The 21,210-nt window shown below is 41.7% G+C and overlaps 1 protein-coding gene across 10 annotated transcripts in view; it reads left to right on the top strand.

The window, feature by feature from the left end:
- LOC116426600 (putative receptor-type tyrosine-protein phosphatase mosPTP-1) overlaps positions 1 to 21,210 on the top strand; it is a 519,051-nt gene that overhangs the window by 199,408 nt on the left and 298,433 nt on the right. For all 10 annotated transcript variants that reach the window (XR_004234947.2, XR_004234948.2, XM_031975761.2 and 7 more), the window contains exon 2: positions 2,071 to 2,364. Coding sequence is in view for 8 of the 10 variants with exons in the window: in XM_031975761.2 (XP_031831621.1) it covers positions 2,071 to 2,364 (294 nt within the window). In the remaining 2 variants the exon portion in view is untranslated. The remainder of the gene's footprint in view (positions 1 to 2,070; positions 2,365 to 21,210) is intronic.

Consider the following 21,210-nt stretch of genomic DNA (forward strand, 5'->3'; position numbering starts at 1 on the left):
AGGGACAGAGAGGTATGTTGAATCTCAACACATGAAGAAGAAAGAGAGAATGAGAGAGGTGGTGGTGGTGACAGGGAGATGAAGAGAGAAATTACATAGAGATAGGTATAGAGAGTAAAAGAGATGAAGAGAGGCGAAGGAAAACTGAGAGAGACTTGGAGAGGACAGAGAGAAAGAGAGATACGTGGATGACAGCAAGAGAGATAAAGAGTAAAGGAGTTATGGAAGACGGCAAGAGAGAGGGCAAGGAGCGAGAGGGAGAGTAAAAGAGAGTGAGAGATAGAAAAAAGAGAGAGATGTAAGAGAGAACAAGAGAAAGTGAGAAAGGGAGAAATATACAGTAGTGTAGCAAACTTGGGCTTTATGCACGTATGAATACGTAGCCGTGAACTGAATGCCTATGACGTGCATACACACATGTGCGCGTGGCCGGCCAGAGTTTACCAGAGATTGGAGATGGAATCACTTCGTGAATCACGTCGCAATGACCTTTCGTTTTGAAGAATGCGATTTCCCGCGATCGAAACCAATCGCAGCTGCTCGATCAATCCGATCCCCCTTCGTTACCGCGGCTCACTTTTTTCCACAGGAATCGCGCGCAGCGCGCGCCGCGCCGTTCTATTCAATGGAGCTCGCCAACACGCTGGCAATCGCCGCAGAGCGTTCGCAGTCCGAGGAAAAAAAACGAGAAAGATATGTCAAAACGACGTGAAAATTTCGCGAAGGGAAAGAAATCGGTTAGAATTATTGTCAGGTTCATGAATCGAACGAACAAACGGTCGCCAGTCGATCACGGGAAGAGAAGAATGTTAATTTGATCGTTTCTTACGTTGATTAATAGCCAACGTGGACATTACTACTGACCTGCTGGACAATTGGGGACTTCCTCGTCTTAACTCGAGTACTTACTTATATTTCTATTCTATTATTTCAATTAAAACGAAGCCTAATTTCTGCGTGCACAAAACTCGATCTCATGACTTAAAGCATCTTCGTGCGCAAACTCCGTATTATCAAATCCCTTATCCGCATCGATCTGAGCCGTGCGTGCATCGAAAGCCAGCGAAAATTCCGAGCGATTTGCATACATTAGCCGCCGATAACTTCAGCTTGGTCAAGTAACAATTTACTTAAGAACCTTCTTGTGTGACAGCATAAAGTCCCTTACAACCGTTTCCCGTAAACTAGTTCGAGATCGGCAGGTCGCAATGCGCGTCGTCCTCGACTCGAACTTGTAAGTTCCCCCGGAAAGTCATCATTGACAATGCAGTTAGTTCAACGACCCACCCGCTGGAACCCTTTCCTCGAGAGTTTCATTCAAAATTACCCCGTAATGCGAGACTCCGCGAATGGAAGTGCACTTCGCGCCCGACCCTTTCCAGAAGAGCTGCAGCCATTGCCGTTTGATCCGTCTCATTGCATTTAATCACCCGGAGTGTCCGTAGTGCAACGGTGCCTCTAACAATGTCCGCCGAATTCTGAGTGAAAATGGAAAAAATTGCGGAGCCGATGTGTCTCGTATTTTCGTGACCGCGTACTCTTAGGAGATCACTCGATGGCTAGGCTAGATAGGAATGCGGGGCTGATCGATCAGGTTCCATCTTTTCTCACCCAGTTCTCTGTTGATTCTATTCTCTATTTACTAATACTTTCGATCGCTAATTTGCTAGTCATCAACACGGTCGCGTGTCACCTATCGAAACTATAAACTGGAAAGATATATTTCACTCTTGTGCCGTTTCACTAGACACCGAGTTATCTTCCAACTGTAGGGGACGGGGAGACCCTCTTAATCAATAAATTTGCCGATCCCGCGGATCCCGCGAAATTGGAACGACATCCTGTAACATCGCGGTCGTAGGAGAATCGTTGAACCGACCGGGTAAGTCCGTCGGTATACCAGGTTTTATCTGGCCCCCGGCGAAATGGTCCTGACGCAGGCAGATCGCGCGGATCCCGGTGTCCACGTAGAGAGCCTGCTACCGTTTTTTATTCCCGCGATAACGACTGCCGCGTGACGAATGAAATGGCCCGCGCGATCTCACCGACCACCGCTCTCTCTGTTTTCAGATTCCATGGTGGGGGAGATGGTGGTAGAGACCGGCAAGAACGTGACGTTGAATTGTCCAGGGGTGACGGAGGGCTCGCTGATACTGATGGTCGAGTGGCAGGCGAACGGCAAACAGCTCCTGCAGTACAGCAGCGACACCACAACAGTTTGGAACCATCAAAACAGGATCTCGTTGTCCAAGAACAATTATGCTCTGCAGTTTCATCCAGTGAACGCGAAGGATACTGGGGAGTACAGTTGTTTGGTGAACAATCGCAGCCCGTCGAAGGCCGTCATCAAGCTGCAGGTTCAAGGTGAGTGACTTTAGATTACGTCTTGTGTTGCTCGTGTGAAAAACAAAAGGAAGAAATGATTATTTGTTGGAATTTACGTAAGAGTCGTCTAACATATCAGATTTTTAATGAATGTAATGCTTAAAATGTATGATAGTTCTACTAAACAATTGAACACTACGCAAACGTCAATTCACTGTACAATTGGTTAGCTTGCTAGCTTGCTGGTGCCTTTGTTCGTACTTTAGGACCCCATCAGTGCAGCCTGATGGTTCCCCAAGGTTTTGGCGGACCTCCAGCTTAACTAATCTTCACTTTTCCTTTCTACACAGTCTAAAGCTAATTTGAATAGTCATTGGCCATCAGGATCTAATACCTCACCAGTTAGAAGCTTTGTTAAGATAAGAGTTTGAATATGGTATCCTATATTTTAAACAGTAATTTCACAGTATTATGAAATTTATACATTTTCATTGTCTAAGCGTTGATCACTTAGTTAAAAGGAAAGTTCCATTATACGAATCTGAGGTTTCTAATTTAAACACGTAGCACACGTTATAACTATCGACTCTCCAAATAATATGATTTTTCATATCTTGCATCTAAATGTAGAAACACTCTTTTTCTTTCCTGGATCGATTCTAATTCCATTAAACGAGATTAACGTTAAACTCTCTGGCGTAACGTCACGTCCCCAAAGAAGATCTCAAATCATTTTAAATGGAAATTACGGACCATTTGTCGAACTCATAGGTCATAAAAATAATCACGGTCAATACGAACCAGCCACACTATCTCTCATCGGGATAGTACGACCCACTCTGGACTCGTGGGTGAATTAAAAATGAATCCTGTCCCGTTTGGCAGAGCTCCAGCAGGTTAAAGGGGTCAGGTGTATTTGCCTTTTATACTTGACGATTCATAATTCTTTCAGCAGAAATGTACACGGTATATTCGATAAACATTGAAAGAACCGTAATTACAGCTGAATCAATTATGAAACAAGAAAAATACACTATACGCCTGTCGGGTCCAGAAAAGAGCATCTGTTGAACGACGAGGAATCACACCTGTAACCAATATCGAAACTAGTTGCTGAAGAACGCGACGCGTGGCATCGCACGTTACACTTTCAGGAATGATCACGCGAATGCTCCGAAGAATTTTGCTTTGTCGTCTTATTATTTTAAATCGGACCCTGAAGAGTTGCCGCGCGATTAACGAAAGCAATGTTCGGGTTTCCCCAAAGCACGGCCAACCATGTGGTAATAGAAACTATTGGCAACTTCAATTCCCCGCTGCTTTCTACAATATTGTATAAACTTGCAATCCGCGAGGGGCTAAATTTTGTCTTCCTAATGCCAAAGTAGTGTACAACGTCGTACCGATGCTCCCGAATAGATATTCCCCGATATTCTCGATTGAGCCGTTGACGTTCGACAATTGTGAGTGGAGTATAAATGTCTTCGCAGTTGTCTATTTTCTTCATTTTCCTGACACATTTGATTTACAAAAATAGACATCAAATATTATTTTCGTTGGTGAAAATGAAAAAATTACAGATATTTATAAGTTTTTATTGGACAAATTTAATTGGTGTGTCAAGTGTGTTCAAGTGCTTATAGACATCTACTATTAACATAGGAAGCAAAAGAAACATGTATACATAGTTAGTGAAGAATGACATCGCAATTAAACTTCTGTGACAGCAACATGGAAACAGAATTTACAGTCCTGATTCTTCTATCACAATTCGAGTAGAAAGAAATTAATGAAAACAATTCTCCCGCATTCTGTTCGGTATCTTCCCTCTACCATACATAATTGTCAATTCATAAGTACACCCTGGCTGTGCTCCGATGTCAGTCAAGTGTCGCAGTATGTGTTACTTAAACAACGCGCTGTTATTGAATTCTTGGCTGTTGAAAACGTTCCGCTATGTAAACCTTTTGCCGTTGCACGCAGAACATACAACGCCGTGCAAAAACATTCAATCGCTTCCAAAAATCATAACACGAAGGAAAAACTTTCAAAAAAATTGTTCAGGAACATCTTCAATTAACACGTTAAATGCTGGACAGTCTCACGAAACGTAATGCATAAAATGAGAAAGATATAACATCAAATTATTTCATTGAATCGCGTTATTATTAATACATGTTTACCTTTCCGAATATCTCCGCATTAGGAAATATTATTTATAACATACAAATAATATCAAATAATCGTCAGTTCATTAAATAAATTGGAATCCGATTTGGCTGATGTTCACCAACGATGGAATCTAACGTGCGAAATGACAAGAGCAACAGTTTAAAAGATCAGAGGCACGAGACATTGGCAATACCTTCAGGAAACCTGAAACTCTTTTAAGAAGGTCATTCAGAAGTTAGTTATACGCTACAGGGAACGTTGGCAACGATGATTACACTAGAAAGTAATTACACCAAGTTGTGAATTAAGGTTCCGGGTACATTTTCCCTTTGCCGAACTTCAATATTTCTCGTCTTTTCTCCATCGACCGGGAAACTTCTCAGCCAGACTATTCTAGGCGACACTATCACGGACGCGTTAATCATAACACCTCGCGGACAGAATTTCGCCGATCGATTTCCACTACAGCTGCTTGATGAGAAATGTTGAAAACAGCCGCGATCGTCGGCAGCGCCTCAAAGCGCGGAAACTTTACTTCCCCGCCCGGTTTCTTTTTCTCATCGGTCGGCCCGGGACTACTCGCGGCCGGAGACGCTCAACTTCGAATGCGTTTCTTCTGTTCGCTGTGCTGTTAAAAATGAAACGAACTTTTCCGGTGCACTTACATTGCTTTCAGGTCGGTCCGCCGGGTGTAACAGCCGTAGACCGAGGGCCGCGGGGAATTTGTTTGCAAGTTGCGTGCCATCGACCGTGTTCGTCGCGTGGAAAACGAAAAATCTCGTGCAGTTAGCCGTGCGCTCCGAGCCTTATGAAATATTCCGGCCGTGGAACTTATCCTGTTTAAGGGCCGAAGAAAGATTGCGACCGATCCGTTTCGCTGGGATCCGCGCGCGACGACGTTCCGTTCGCAATTCACATTCATTGGAGTCGGATTGGTGCGAAACACACGTGAGTTTATGCAAGACGTTACGGTTTTGAACGCGTTCCAAAGAGTACACGGACGGATGCTTGTATATTCATGAATGTCGGATTTGTTTCTGTTCGCGGGTGCATATGCAGCGTGATAATCTAGGGAAGCTGTGTAACTGTGTTCAGAATTTTAGTAAACCGATGTTACAAAGATGCATGCGTAGGTGATTCTCTTAAGTGAGAACACGAATAGAATTACTGATTCACTTTAGTTCACACGTTTCTATGTTTCATTACAACTGAAAGCTGATCACAAGGGAAAACGTCGAAGTGGAAATATTGATTATAAATCGGAACGTAGTATATAAAATAATTCCAATATTATAGACTGCAGATTTGTAAACATTTGTGGGAAATTTGAGAATTCAGAGTTGCACGGAATGTCTGCGATACGGAACAATATGTAAAATGTTCAATGGGTTGTATTTTCTACAGTATTTTTTAAAAGGAACTATTTGCCATGGTAGTTTTATTTCTTCTAATTATAATGTACATATTGTTCTTAAACTTGATTATATTATATACTTTAATAGACTAATAATCTGTTCTGAAATTTTCGAATTAATAAAATTCCACAGTATAATTAGAATCTAAAAGTATCTAGAAAGAAATAGATCTGCATGATTTGCCCTTCACTACTCGAATGTTTCATTTCCCAGTCGATCTTCTTCCTTTCCTCTTGAATTTCCTTTCTCTCTCTCACTATTTCTGTCGCAGGCTTCTGTTTGTTCTAAGTATTTACGGCTGATTTGAATTCGTCACGTGCAATCCACCGCGTCAAAAGCTAACTTTTCCGAGCGTCCCATAGGCGTCGGAATCGTAGGAGCTCTCGTTAAAACTTCCCTCGCGTAACTTGCCCTGAAGTTTCGCTATCTCTCGATCTCTCTTACTCTGTCGCCCATCGCATGAGCGCGCGCGCGCGCGCACTCGCGGCCGCGTGAACGCGAACAACCGTGGAAGAGAGAAAGGAGGGAAACCGAAACCCCTATCGCGTTGTGTCGCCAGTCATTTGCATTCAATGCACGATCCGCGACTCGATTTGAATAAGAAGTTTCCCGCGGCTGAAACGAACTGCTTCGTAAAAATAAATTTAATATTTTCCCGGGGATTCGTTCCCGTCGTTCGGTCGCGAGTAACAAACGACGGTTTCGTGGACGATTAGGAACGGCTGGGCCCGCGGAAAACGAAAAACTTCGAGTATCGATTCACTCCGGGGCGTCCTTTATCTCTGATCCGATGGTTCAAACGTTTCTTCTCGTATTTCGAGCACCCGGCAAGACACCCTATGAATAATGTTCGTTACTGGAGCGTGCCTCCTCGAGTTAAAATACTCCTCGGTTTCTTGCGTCCCAATCTTATGCCTCATCTGCCCTTAGTTTCGAGGTGTCCCAATCTTTTTTCCTTAGACAATAAAATTTGCACATTTTATTGGTATTTAAGTACATTGAAATAAGTGCCGCTGAAATTTTATTTATATGGAATACGAAATCTCTGGAATATCAGCTGGTCGGTTAAGAATTCAATATGGAACTATTAAAGTATTGAATTATTAGGTTATCGAAATTACATAAAAATATGGGAATACAACGGAACTCCTAAGGGAAGGAATATTTTCGAAATATCGAGATTTAATCTGAAATGGTTTTTATATTCCAGGTCAACGGTTTTATGTATGGTTGACTTATAATCGCGAATAAAAGAGAGTGCACGTTGGTCCGTTGAAAGGAAATGTGGGTGTCTTCCCTTTGTCAGAAATGATTTCATCCGAAATCACGTAACGCTGACATAGCGATATTTTTCTTTGAAACGTACATCGGAAAACCAGTGGAAAATGTCAAATAAAGTTTCTTCTGTACGAACATTTCTAACTTGATTGGAGTTCAAACGTTCTGTTCTCTTCGAGTTATAATAAAATCTCATTTTTAGCATGAATTCAGTTTTTCCTTTGGAATCATTGACCTTTGATTTGTTTTAATGACAACGAGTTGCCTTTGAAAACCAATATGTTAAGAAGAACAAATAAAATACCTTTAAATATTCTTCATATCACAATGGAACACTTTGTACAGGTTGACGATACAAGTCAAGCTCGTTACAAGCTTCTTTGCTGTATCATGCATCAGGTGGCATCGTAAATCACCTTCATTTTTTGGGCTAGCATATTTCATTCACTATTATGCAATTCGATGGCAACGCCCAAGTCACGAACGTTGCGTGACGACAGCGCCAAAAAAAGCGCAACACGCAGGAAACAACCTCTAAACCCCATAAAATTTGCTAACCAGGTCAGCAACACATAAATTACCGTTGAAAACCATAGTAAAATATTCTCCACACATTTCCCAGCAAAAATAATGTTCACTTCGAAACTCAGTCTTCTAAGATTAACCTTCTACAACTTTGTATCGAGACAAATTCATCATTCAAACAATTTCCGTAATATTTATTAATAGTACTACAATCATATCATACACAACATTAGCACATCTGAAATGTTTTCAAGTAAACGATGAAAGTAGCATGTTAAGTTACATTTAACAAATTTAATACAGTTTAATCAAATTTATTAAGCAAAGCGTTAAAATACTTAATTAAATGAATATGGCATTTGTTGCAGTTTGGCATATGGCATGCACTACGATTAAACCGATACAGTTCCTTCTTTAAAAACTAAAGAAACCTTCCAACAGTCAAGTTAAGACCAGTCTCGAAACGTTCTACGTGAAAGGTTAATCGAGTCCTCGTTTTCCATTCTTCACAGGTGAGCGTATCGAGGGAATTCATGAGGATCTTCCGCGTTCACGCGGTCCTAGTTCCGAATAGCGAGGACTCTGTCCGCCGCTTATATTGTGTATTCCGCGGGGCGCGTGATAACGTTCGGAATTTCGGTCACGTAACGTTTCACCGGTAACCAATATCCGCGTTATATCAACCATTAAAATGAATATTTCTCGAGTCCGCAGCGTAGGTGAGATTTCGCGGACTTCGTCGTTCAATGTGAACTACCATCTTTTCCTACACTTCGCGAACATGATTTCTACTCCCTCGTCCTCGGAGTCTCTTCGTGTAAATCCGCGCAGTTTTCTCGAAGATCCTCTAGTCAAGATTTAAAGATTAACATTAGGTTGGCTAGACCTGTAGAATTTATATTATTAACTTACGAATGAATATTACAGATGGGTAAACTAAAAATAACAGAAAGCTTTCAAATCAAATTTGAAACAAGAAGTTCATTAGATTTACGATGAGTTATGTTTAGCTAATCTAATGTAATAACTAAGTATTGAAGAATTTATTGAAAATTAATAATCGATATCTTAGGATTTCTTAACTGAATTTTTAATATAACGATAGCAATTGAAATTCTGAATCAACAAATCCTATTCAGCAACATTATTGAATTATTATTTTAAAACTATTGCTTAAAGAAGATTATTCAGTCGTTTTTTAATATGAGATTATAAGTCATTGAAGAATCTATTAGCAGGTGTTTACTAGACGAAATGTTAAGATTTTTCTTTCGAATAACCCGATTCGATTAGTAGGACAAGCATTTGGACGTTGCCGGGCAATGGATCAGCTCCTTGGAGCGATATAAAACGAAACGCGGTTTCTGTGATTTTTCAAGCAGATTTTTCCGCTGAGCAAAATCAAATTTAGCGGAGCACAGCCTCGGTAGGCGGAAACGATTTCCGCGCTTTGAAATGTCTTCGCGTGGAACGCTTCCAGTCTTCTTGCTCCATTTTCTATTTCATATCCATCGGGTTGGCGGTGTAACGTAATAAAAAATTTTTTCGTTCTCGTAAAGTGTGCGCCTCAAGACGGTTCGATAATTGAATTGTTTGCGAACGAAGATCGCTAAGTTTACTTGCGGAGTTTCTTTAAACTTTTGTGTCAAAATAATCGGATCGCGTTCATATTTTTCTATTCTAAAGATTTTTCTGTGAACATTTTATGGAATTAATCATATCAACAAATTTGCAATCTTCTGATAGATTTCGACGAGTTCCGAGGTTAAGATAATAATACTTTAAAACAGGTTAGTTCCATTATCTATCTTTTGTATCGCAGCAGTTTCGATTGTTTCGTAAGATAATTGGACACATTACATCATAATCATTCTCTCGTCGTTCAGAACGATGACAGCGTTTCATGTACGCTCGCGAACGTAGACGTTGCAGCGATAAAGTCCACGGTCACGCAAGAGAAACACATTCGTTGAATTTATAAGTTCCTCAGTCTCGTAAACGTCACCGGTGAATCAACAAGTTCCTTTCAATCCGCATTCACACCGGAAAACAATAGCTCGTGAAATCGTTTATTAATACAATTATGAAAATAGCTTCATCGATCCGTGTCTCGTTTACATTTCAATCAAACCGACCAGTTCTTTTGGAGAACTCTTCTTCTCACTGCGCATTTAACGTCACGAATGCTTTCGTTCACTAAAGAAACAACAACAAAGTGCACGGCGGGGATCGTAAAATGTAAACATCCAGGCGAAAGAACAAAAGGCACGAATTCTCTCTCATCAACCAGAAAAATTCCATTCCACTTTTTCTATTATATTTTTTTCACGAATCACCCTTTTGATGTACAACAATCCATTTTTTAAATGCACCGTGCAGTCTGAATTTAAAGAGACATTCCACGTTAAACCGAAATATTTCGTAAAATCTTGTATACCACCGCCTTTTAAAATAGTGCATCTGGACATACTTCGAAAATTACTTTGCTACCAACAAACCCAGAAAAACATTGAAACATCTCACTCCCTATAAATTCCACCTCTCTCCTTTCAACATTAATGAAACTTTCTCAAGATTCCAGTTGTTTACATAATCAGTTGCCAGACACGGAAACGCTACATCGAAGAGAGCCAATGTAACTTTCAGTTTGCAAGAACTCTCCGTTTATACGCATCGTAACAGCGATAACAAGTAACTGTTTTCTTTCCTCGATCAATCCTGCATCGCTGCCGCGGGTAGTCGCGATCATCAGTACGGTTGATAACAGGAACGAAAAGTCGGTCACCGTTGTTGATGTTTGTGGTTCGTTTCCTTCAAAAATTAACGACGCCAACCCGACGTGTCAAAGAGAAGGTACGAGTCAAAGAAAGTGTACGGGCGAAAGACGGGAGCCCGATAACAATCGCCGCTTGTGCACACCCTTAGCTTTCTCCCTGCTCCTTGCTCTTCAGCCCCGCACCCTTTTATTTCGTTGAATGGAGCGACCAGCCCTTCATCGACAGCGGAGATAACTACGTTTTCCAGGGAAATGGCTCGAATTCGGTCGGATGTGGTCTCGCGGTGCGAACGCTGGGAAAGAAAGGAGGTCCGATTGAATATGGAAGGGGCCTCCAGCCCGTGGTTCTCGTTAATCTTCAAAGGGCCACGCGAGCGTGGCTCGACGTCGAAATTGAATAAATGTTTTCGCCTTTTGTCGATGGGGAGGGACCCGTGCCGCGCGGCTAGGAGCTGCTGACGGGGAACCTCCGGGCAACGTTGTCGAGTGGGGTGGTCGCCGTGGACTGGTCGGGGGAACAAGGGGAGGAGAGAGCTGAAAGCTCATCCGATTTCGTTCTAGCCTTAAAGCGGACAATAACGGACCTCACGAATCGACGGCAACACTTTGAAGTTTGCTAAGCTTCGGCGAAACGAAAATCCGCAACAGCTATTCTCACTTAAACGGGATCTGAAATTTGATTACAGAAAACGAGGGGGGGGGAGGATTGTTACCGTTCTCAAAGGGATATATTTATGAAGACTTCTGGATACGTTGTGATACGTCGCTCGTGAGCAGATTACGGTCGAGGGTTTACTCGCTGCACAAGAAAAGCATGAATAGGTTTAACGATGTCTGATGGTTCTCGATTATTAAAGGCGAATTTCTGTTTGATTCTCCGTTTTATGGAACGATTGATCTTAACTTGTGTTAATTCCTTAGTTTATAATATCGCATCAGACTCGTAGCGGAGACTTCCAATGGAATTTAGCGAACATTGAATGCAAGTTACGTACTATTCTACTTTCATAGAATGTTGATATAGAATAAATCTAGAAGTTTTTCTTATTCGTAATAAATTATTAATAACAAAGTAGATAAATCGATCACAGTTCAGAAAAGAGATCATAGGAAAGGGGTTAACACTCGCAGCGTTGGAATATTCTAGGTTTACAACTATTGAAGAAAGACTCGTTCCTAGAACCTCGTGAAAGAGGTCAAACTTCGTCTTTAGAATTACAGTAGACAATCGTTACTCGCGTTTTTCTCGCGATTATCAAGATATTCGATAAAGATTGTATCTCTCGAGTCTCTGATACCTATATCTTGCGAGAACCATATTCAGCTCGCCGTAATAAACAATAAAACGGAAATTCTTATTTGAAACAATTCAATTAACGGCGAATTGCGGCTTCTAAGCGTAAATTCCCGGCCAGGGAGAGGGGAACGGGTATAAAAAGTTTCTCGGTCTTTACGGGTGTCACCGAAGCACCGTCACGTATAACTGAGGGTAGAACTCGACTGAAAGTGGCACGCCTGTTCTCGTCCCTATTTATCGCTTTTTACGGCCCCGCGTGCGCGCTACCCGATTCGATGCACTTTGTTTCTACGTTTACGACTCCCAACAGTGGCAGCAACGATGTACGACAATGGGAGAAAAACGGGCCTCGGACAAGGAGCATCGTTGGTCGCGTACCGTGTACCCTCGCGGTTTGAAATTCGACCTACCCTCTGTCTCTGTTTCGCATTTCCCACCCACGCGACGTGACGTTCGCTCTGTCCCTTTCTTCGGTCGTTGTTCGTCCCGTTGCGCTTTTTTTCGGGACGGCGGGGACGGCCGCGCGAAGATGAGAATTCCATTAAATCAACCGGAACGACGGTATCGATGCGCGTCGCTCGTAAATCACGCCCGCTCCGGAGAATCGGTCCCGGTGATTGAGAGTTTGATAAAGGAGCGGTCCACCGGCGGAATATCGAATTTGACGCTCGAAAACGTCACCGTAATGAACTTATCGAAGAGTTCTTTGATTATCGGCTGGAACGATATCATTTTTTGGCACCGGTCCGCTTCCTGAGGGAAACAAAACGAACCGCTGACGCTTCCATTTATTTCCCGCGGTCTCTTAAGTATTGTAGGATGAATGGTTTGTTGTGCGTGCGTAAGGGCGACCAGGTCGTATTGCGACGGACCGGCGCCGGGATGTTTGGAAAATAGTGTGACTGCGTTTAGAAAATCTCAAGTGGCTGAAAGAATACGAGGAAGAGTGTTTGGAACTGAGCGACTGGACCGTGAGAAAAGCGTGTACGCGACTGCGTGAATTTTGACTATGGACGAAAGATGCGAGTGAGAAGGGTGCAAGGGTGAGAAAGACAGAGCGAATGGGGGTGTGTGTTAAAAGCAAGTGGGAATGCGTGCGTGGGGTACATTTTGGTGAGAGACAGCGGAGAACATTTTTGTGTTGGCCTTCATGGTATTAAGTTGTATTTTTACGTGTTGTCCATATTGTTTCTTTATCTCATTAAATACATATATTGTTTCTTAATTCTCTTTTTACTGAAGATCCATCTTTTCAATATCTAATAATAATAGTAAACACTATACTACTTTTTATAAATGAGTTCTTTGAACAGTCTCTCGACGATCGGTCATTCATTCCTCTTTTCATCTTGAATACTAACGTCATTTCTTTTTTGAACAAATGAATTTCATTAAATCGTGAATTGCTAAATTTGTTATGAAATGTTTAGTAGGACCTTATAATTTCAGGTGATTTTCAGTGAGTTTTATTGGAACAGCTGTTAACAGTGTTAAAGAGTTACATATATATTATTCGTTAGCGTGAGGGACATTTACGTTCCAGAGGAGACTGCATTATTAACGAAATGTGAGAAATATCGACGCGATGGAGACGACGGTGTTAAATATTCATGATCCCTGAATAGGGACCAAGACAACTTATAGTTTCAACCAGCGTTCCCCAATTTTTTTATACTGCGGTTCAATACCTGTATCATTTTGCTGCGTTCCACTCGCGCATATTTCGCATGATAAGGTACGGTTTAAAAATTTTTCCTTCGGGATCTTTTCGTGGTATCTTCATCGCCCGCAAAAAGTTTCAAACGAATGAAAAAAACCAAGATATACATTCATACATACTAGATGAACTTTATTTTACCAGCATTTCGATGTGTCTGCTAGAAGTCATGTCTACCATTCCGGTTTATCGAACATTAAGAAAGCCATTAACACTTTCCACTATCGCATCAGCCATATATTAGCCAATACAATTTCTTGCTCAACCGTAAACATTCATTTTTACGAAGACATATTGAATGAATAAAATTTCCTTATAACCCACGACGTGCAAAGTATTATAAATAATCAGTGTGATAAATCTGGCCCATAAACTGCCTATATTATCGAATAAATCGCGTCTATTCTATCCGTTTACGAGTGCTGCTTCAGCATTAACCCGTTAACGGCTTTCCGATCAAACCAACAAGATAAATTCCTTCGGGATTCAGTTCCCACTGAATCCACAAATATTCGCTGAAAACACGTTTCAAAGCATTCATATTCCACATAAAAATCCACCACCTTCGTAAATCTTCCCAGCAATTAACGCTCGAACGATTCGCATTCACCCCCCTCGATAGCCCCGAAAACTTCTACGCAGAGGGACGATCGGTCGAATTGTAGGGGTGGAAAGGCGCGGAACGATATAAACAATACCGTGGTCCCGTTCAACATGCAAAGATCGTTCGCATCTGCAGGTGGTCGTTATCCGGGGAATAATCGCGGCTCGTTAGGGGTCGCCGAGATTTCGCGGGCGTTTCTTTCTCAGCGTTCCCAGCCGCTTCTCCTTTTGTCCCTTGTTTCCAGCCGGCTCGGCCCCGTCTGTCTCTATTACTCTTGTCTCCGTTATCCTTGCATATTCCGTCATGCATATGAATGAAATGATTTCGCCGCGAGAGTCGACAAAAAAAAAAGAACGAAAGAAAGAGAGACAGAAAGAAAGAAAGAAGACGAAAAGGGAAAAAGGGGAAGAGAAGAAAATAAAAAATGGGAAAACAAGGAACCGGGTCTCTCGCTGTTAAACGACTCCCCGCTTATTCATGGACCCCTTCCGTGCCCTTCCGCGTTAGGCGAACACCGGATTCTGATGCAGTAAACCGTCGGCATGATAATTCCGACCTCCACGGCTCACCGTTTCGCCTCGCGCATCCGCGACAAGATCTCTCGAAGAATGAATTTCCACGGGCCTCGTGTCTTTCGCTCGTACCACACCCGCGAACTGTTTCAGCCGATCGTTGACACCGACGCCGACGTCTCGTTACATTACCGTGTCAAAGGGTCGTGCGAATTCGCGAACCGTTTAACGAGCTCTTGATAGTCGTGTGATTAAAAGATGTGTAGAAACACTGTTCGTGTATTGCATTACACGTTTCTCGCGAACGTGTAGCAACCGTTTGAAATTAAAACTTTTCTGAAGCGTAGACGTTGTAAACGGGAAATTGTGATTTAATGGAAATGGTTCTTTATTGTGTTTAACTTGACTGCGCAGAAAATTAGAGACAAAGGAAACGGGGAACGATGACATTAAGAGACAACGCTTTGTAAAAGGAAATGAATGGTCTCTTACATTGATAACGGAATGTCAATGAAGTTCTTGCATGTTTAATGTTTGAATATTACTCGGGTGATCATGTCTGTAATATTATGGTAGCTAATATTTTAATCACGGCTGATTAATGATTAATGGGAAACATTTATCTTTGACACAGTTGTAAGTCATTATTTAATTAATCGTTGAATGTCAACTGTTTCCTGTGATTCTTTCCTCAGCTTTCTATGAGCGACTCCCTTCTTTATTAACTTTTCGTGCACGTAATCGTGGTTAGTTGGGCTCAGTATAGTAGTATCGCTATCTCTGCTGCCACGTGATGTCAGTCAACGTGTGGTCAGACGCGTAAGCGTGCCGGCACGCATTCATTTCCATTTACATGCTTCTGCCTTTCTCAATCTCCGTCAACATGGCAGGAATTAATCATCGTTTGAGAAATAAATTCTTTATTCAGGTATACCTTAATACTGCTTATAAGATCAGTAACATCCTAATCATAATGTGGGCTAATGTATTATATTGAAATATCCCCATTTTTACAATTCATTCTTCGTTTACGATTGCGCTTTTACATTCCTTCCGTTTCTTTCCTTCTAACCACCACCGGTTTCAAATTATCATGACCACGCTGATCGATAACACTTCTACTTTACTATCTTTTACAGTATGTCAGGGTCTGCGTGTTTTAAGGGAGTCTAAGGTTGATGGGGAGTCATTGTTCGGCTTTCGAGGGATTTATGATAGGGTCATAGCCTGTATGCGGTCTCGAGAGAGGATCGTTGAGACTAAACAGTGCCGACGTCAGCCGATGGCTGGTAACCATGTTAGCTCATCCAACTATAGTCACGTGTGATGTTTATTTAGAACAGTCCAATGAAAGCTTCAAAATCAGAACATTCTTCGCAAAGGATTTTTTTTATGATCCTTCTCCATGCAGGATCTTCACGAAAGATTTGATTGTTCAACGTGTAAAGCAACGGTGTATTTTGATAATCGTGCTGAATGAAATGGTCCTTGCCCTAAAATCATAAAGGTGTCGTGTTGGACAACTAGCTATTTGCTTCGACTAAGTTGTTTTTCACTCCAAAGTCGATCTATCTGCAAAGCAAACTGGTACACTTTGTAACCCTCGTAGTTAGTCACGGAGTTAGTCAAACGACTGTCTCACTATGAAACGATATAACGGTTATCTGTCCTTCTCTGCTTTTAATACATGCTATATAAGTTTACGAAACGTTCTAAAATAGCAGATTACAGTTCCAACATCGAACCGTATCTAGTATCTGTTCGACGTGGTCATACGAGTTTTTATATCGGAACTCTGAATGTTACGATTGAAGCGAGCGATGAGTACTTCTAATTTTTATTCTTAAAATCAAACCAACAAACATCAGTTCTTTTCGAAGTTCCATATTCTACTCATTAATCAATTAAGCATGCTCTCGATGCAGAGCTATTACCATAAATCACAAACAAATTATTTAAAAGTTGTATTCCTCTTCTCCTTACACCTCTTTTCAAACTAACCAAAAGAAACACGTAAATTGAAACCTAAAATTTCATTCATAATGTTCTCACCAATACGAACCGAAAGTAACCGAAGAAATCGGGAATATCCTAAAACAGTGGTGACCCAGGAAAAGAGGATAACAAGGAATCCCGCCGATGTGAACGGAAGAATGAAGCAATAGGGCGGATTCTTCGGGTCCATCGCAAAGTGGAACAGTGTCGGTCGATTAGCAAAAGGTGGAACCAACGGAATGAACACCATGACCGGGAAGAAGGATCGTGTCCTTCCGTCTCAGGCCAAATAGTATGTCTCCTTGTATCTTGCCAGAAAAGTCTTTCCACTCGGGCGTGCTCCCCTCGACCATCTTTTCATTTATGTCGCCGTCGTTGCGACCGCAGATCGTGCGGATCGAGTTGTACTTGACACGTTTCCGAGGCCGGCTAGACGGAAATTGTACGACGACTCTATAATCAAAGCGATCGGCTCGGCGATTGAGTTAATGACATGTACGCCCGGCGTGTAAGCAGCACGGGGCGGGATTATCGTCGGCTTCATCTACCAGCGCACATTAACGAGACTTTAACCATCGTGCGAACGGCATCTAAGCAGCCGCGTCATGGAACACGTTCACGCAGAAAGATTCCTTGTTCTTTTTATCGGTCGTTGTTCCGTTTAATGAAATCATCCAGCCCCTGGAAACAGCGGGAACTGATGTTCCGCGAGCGGCGAGTTCATCCGATTTTTCGGATCCGTTAACGCGCTTCCTTTCGTTCGCGGTGTTTTAAGTGAACTGTTCAGTCGCGTTTGAGCAAATAGATCGCTTAAGTGACTCTGACGAATGGCTGAAATAAGATTCCTTTTTCCCAAGTTTGCTCCGTCGCTTGTTTCTCCGAGCGTTATTGCTGGCGCTACGAAGAGTCCGCTTACCTTTAGTCTTGCCTCTCAGAGTTCGGATCCTTTCTCGAGGAATTGGGTGACTGATCTTTGAAATGCTAGCCCTACGGTCACTTCTGTTTCAGATCGTAATTCGCAACAGGTTTAAAGACAATTAACTTTCTTCATGTGCTTGTATTTTATTGTGTATCTACTTACTATTCCATTTTTCAGATTTCCTACGATCCCTCGTGAATCGTGGCAATTTAATACGTTGACCGCCGAATGAACATTCGTTAAAACTACCGTACAGTCAAAATAAGTTTCTTAATGAAGCAGAAACTGAAAGTTCAAGATTCTTCGTATCGATTGCTCTACTGCTCTTATATCTCATACATCCAACAAAATTGGATTCATTCGATTCGTGGATACGAAGAAAAATCATTTTTAAATCAGCCGCAGCGGCAGTCAGACTGTTAAAACAATTCATTTTCAAATTTGATACTGCTAGACGAACAACTCGTTTCTTGAACAGAATAATCGCCTTTCTTTGTGTTACCTTTTAATTAATCTGAGTTAACGTAAGGCGTGCTTTTTACCAATATACTCTACTTTAACTGTGTTATTCACTATGAACCTTCATCTTTTCCTGTAACCTTCATCCGCATCGCAATCGCAGCAAATCTCGCGGCCGCAGGATCGCGGCTATCGAATTTCGATAATTCGGCCGCGCGCGAGCATTTCCTGCCGCAGGCCGTAAAGATCGGCCGGGTCACTTATAAATTTTCACTGACGGACTCGGCGCGGCGTGCCCTGAGTAGGCGCGCTAGAACTTCGAAAATATTGCTCGAGGCGTGTACTTTGAAAAACTCGGCGGGTTTTAGGCCGCTCGGTGAAACAAAAGCGATAGAATGGGGTGAAGCGCCGCGCGGAGAGTTGAGAATGGTTATGATATCGATTTCGGTTCTTGAAACATAAGAACGGAAATGATGTTACGACAGTTATGGGTAAAAACGGTTCTGGCTTATATTGCTTCCAGTTACGGTTCTACAAAACTGCTATTATATCAGCTCTATATCTGTCCCATAACGGTTATGTATCCGTTCTTCACCGCTCCTAAAAATATATCGGTTTTGCACTGGTTGGGTATCAATATTAAATCAATAATGCATCGATGTATTTTCGTGCGTGAATTTTTAACTGTCGTTCATCGTCTTTTATAAGTTTATTATTACTAATATCTGCTACCGATACGGGATCGGCTGTGTCAAAATTTAATCTTAAATATTATACGAATAAAATAACATTATTCGTTTTTGTAGATCGAAATCTTCTTTTAATTGTTTCTGTGTACAAGATAAACTAAACAAGCTAACTAAAAACTGGCATGCTTGCTTTCAAAAGAAAACCGAACCGGAAGATAGAGTAATAAAACTGTTATAGGGCCGATATAAAACCGTACTGAAATTGTATAATAACGGGTTAGTAGAAGCATAATCGGAAGCGATATAAATCAGATCCTTCTTTACTCGTAACTGATATAGCGTCAATTCTTATACGATGATGTCTATTTGAATGGAAGAGAAACAGAAAAGAAATCAGCGTTTAATAAAAAATGTTATAACATAGTTAAATATTCCAATTAGAGTTCTATTACTTTAAACTCGTCCTTTAGATACAAAATATTATTTAATAGTACTTGCATGGTATAGAATGGGAAAGACATTCTTGACATGTAAGCAGTAACTCATGAAGGTACCGATTCGAGTTAATCTGACCAGCTCAGGGATTAATTAGTTCAATGAACACTCGTGACCGGTAGAACTCATCGAAACCCATTCCTTTCGCGGTAGAATATTGGTTAAACGTTTAACAGAGGCCGCGATTTAAAAATATGCCACGGGTAATGACGTGTACATAGCTCCATATGAATGGTAGCTCGCGAGTATGCGTTTCTGCGGAGTCCCCGGGGAACCAATTGGATTCAACTCTGAAAAGGATGTTACTGCTAGCACGACGACAGATGTTGGAGTGTGTGTATAATGCGAGGACATGAACACGCGGTCTGTGTGCAGCTGGAAATTCACAGGTACGTGTGTACAGGTCGACCCACGCAAATGGAACCTCTCGCGTCCGTTTCTTCGCCCTACTATCCTCCATTTATATATACCATCGTTGCAAATTTCCCAAACAACACCTTTTCATAGAGCATTAACGGAACAATTAATATTTATGGCAGAATCCTAAAACCACTTTAAAAGCGACTTAATAAATCCTGAGCACACAAGAATCTTTCAAATTCTGTTACATGTCACAATCAATAATTTTCTATTTCACTAACAATAATTCATTTGCAAGAAGGATCCTGGAACAACACGCACTCTAAGAAAACCAGGCAATTGTTTCGTTAAAGAAAATTCTATGAAAACCATTACTGTTCATTTATAATTTCTCTGGCATCGGTAAAACGACCTTGAAAGGTGAAACGATAATACATTTCATTCGCAATTCTATACGAACTCAACTTGTGATAGAAGGGACCGAACGTAACAAGCTTCAGCGCGTTTCATCGGCTTCTCTGTGATTCAACATTTAAAGCGACACTTGCCTTGAAGCAGCCGGTACACTCTCCGAGCCATGGATCCTCGAGTCGCTGTACGAACGCGGCTGATTCGCACATGCACAGGCGTGTGCACAAACACGGCCGCGTATAGACGCGCGCAAGCTTCTCGCAGCGTGAGGTTGAAGTGCGCGCAGAATTCGTCTAGCCGGTGGTAGAACGAAGAAAATGGAATCACGGATAGCGCGGGTCTGAAGCCAGCTGAAATTTCAGTGTAGGTGAAACCGGCGCTGCGACGTTGGCCGGGAATCCCATTTTGACTGTATAACTGTCGCATGCACGCTCGCGGCCGAATAAACTTCAGCCACAGCGAAAATGAAGCTGCTCAGACTTCCATCTTGTTTATCGCGCCGCTATACGAATAATAACCCATTACTCTTAAAGGACAAGCCACGTTGACAGGTTTCCATGATCCATTCATTCGAGAGAAATATCGCTTGAAATCTGATGAATCACTGGAATTTTTGTGAACGGATTATTCTTTGCGTTAAGGTCTTTTATTGAACTATATTGGATGATTACTTTGCTTTTTATTTTGTGTAATGTGGCGCGGGTAAATATTCGAGGCTTCCGATGGATCGCTGTTTAATCGTGAAACACGCACCATGCCGCTATTGTTAATTAATATGTATTACATACAGATGATTCAATCCTGTGTCATACGATACCGTCGAATTTCGTAAACTATGGATTATTCCGGACGTCTCTAATAAAGACGAATCACGTGACTAATAGGTATATTCAATGCTGGATTTGCACAGCTAGTTGAAGGTTCTCTTTTTTTTGGAAGTATTATCTAATTTGGTAGAATATTGTGTAGAGGTGACATAGGAGTTGCGTATTTTTTTATGATTTTACGCTAGTGTACCCTTCGGAAGTATAATATTAGAGAAATTGCAAATTTTATATTAGCGAGATTCATCTAAACAAGTTAACGTGAATGCGGACATGATTCGAGGAATGCAAAGACTTAATTTATAACCTAACAACTCGCGATTCAGTCGTTCCGGCAACGTCTCGCGACTTTTTCCTCTCGTATACGCGAAGCGCGGATTTTCGTGCTCATCGAGATCGTTCCGCGCGTTATCCGTGCGACAAGATTCACGAGACAG

The sequence above is a fragment of the Nomia melanderi genome, chromosome 6, assembly GCF_051020985.1.
Source record: "Nomia melanderi isolate GNS246 chromosome 6, iyNomMela1, whole genome shotgun sequence".
NCBI classification, from domain to species: domain Eukaryota; kingdom Metazoa; phylum Arthropoda; class Insecta; order Hymenoptera; family Halictidae; genus Nomia; species Nomia melanderi.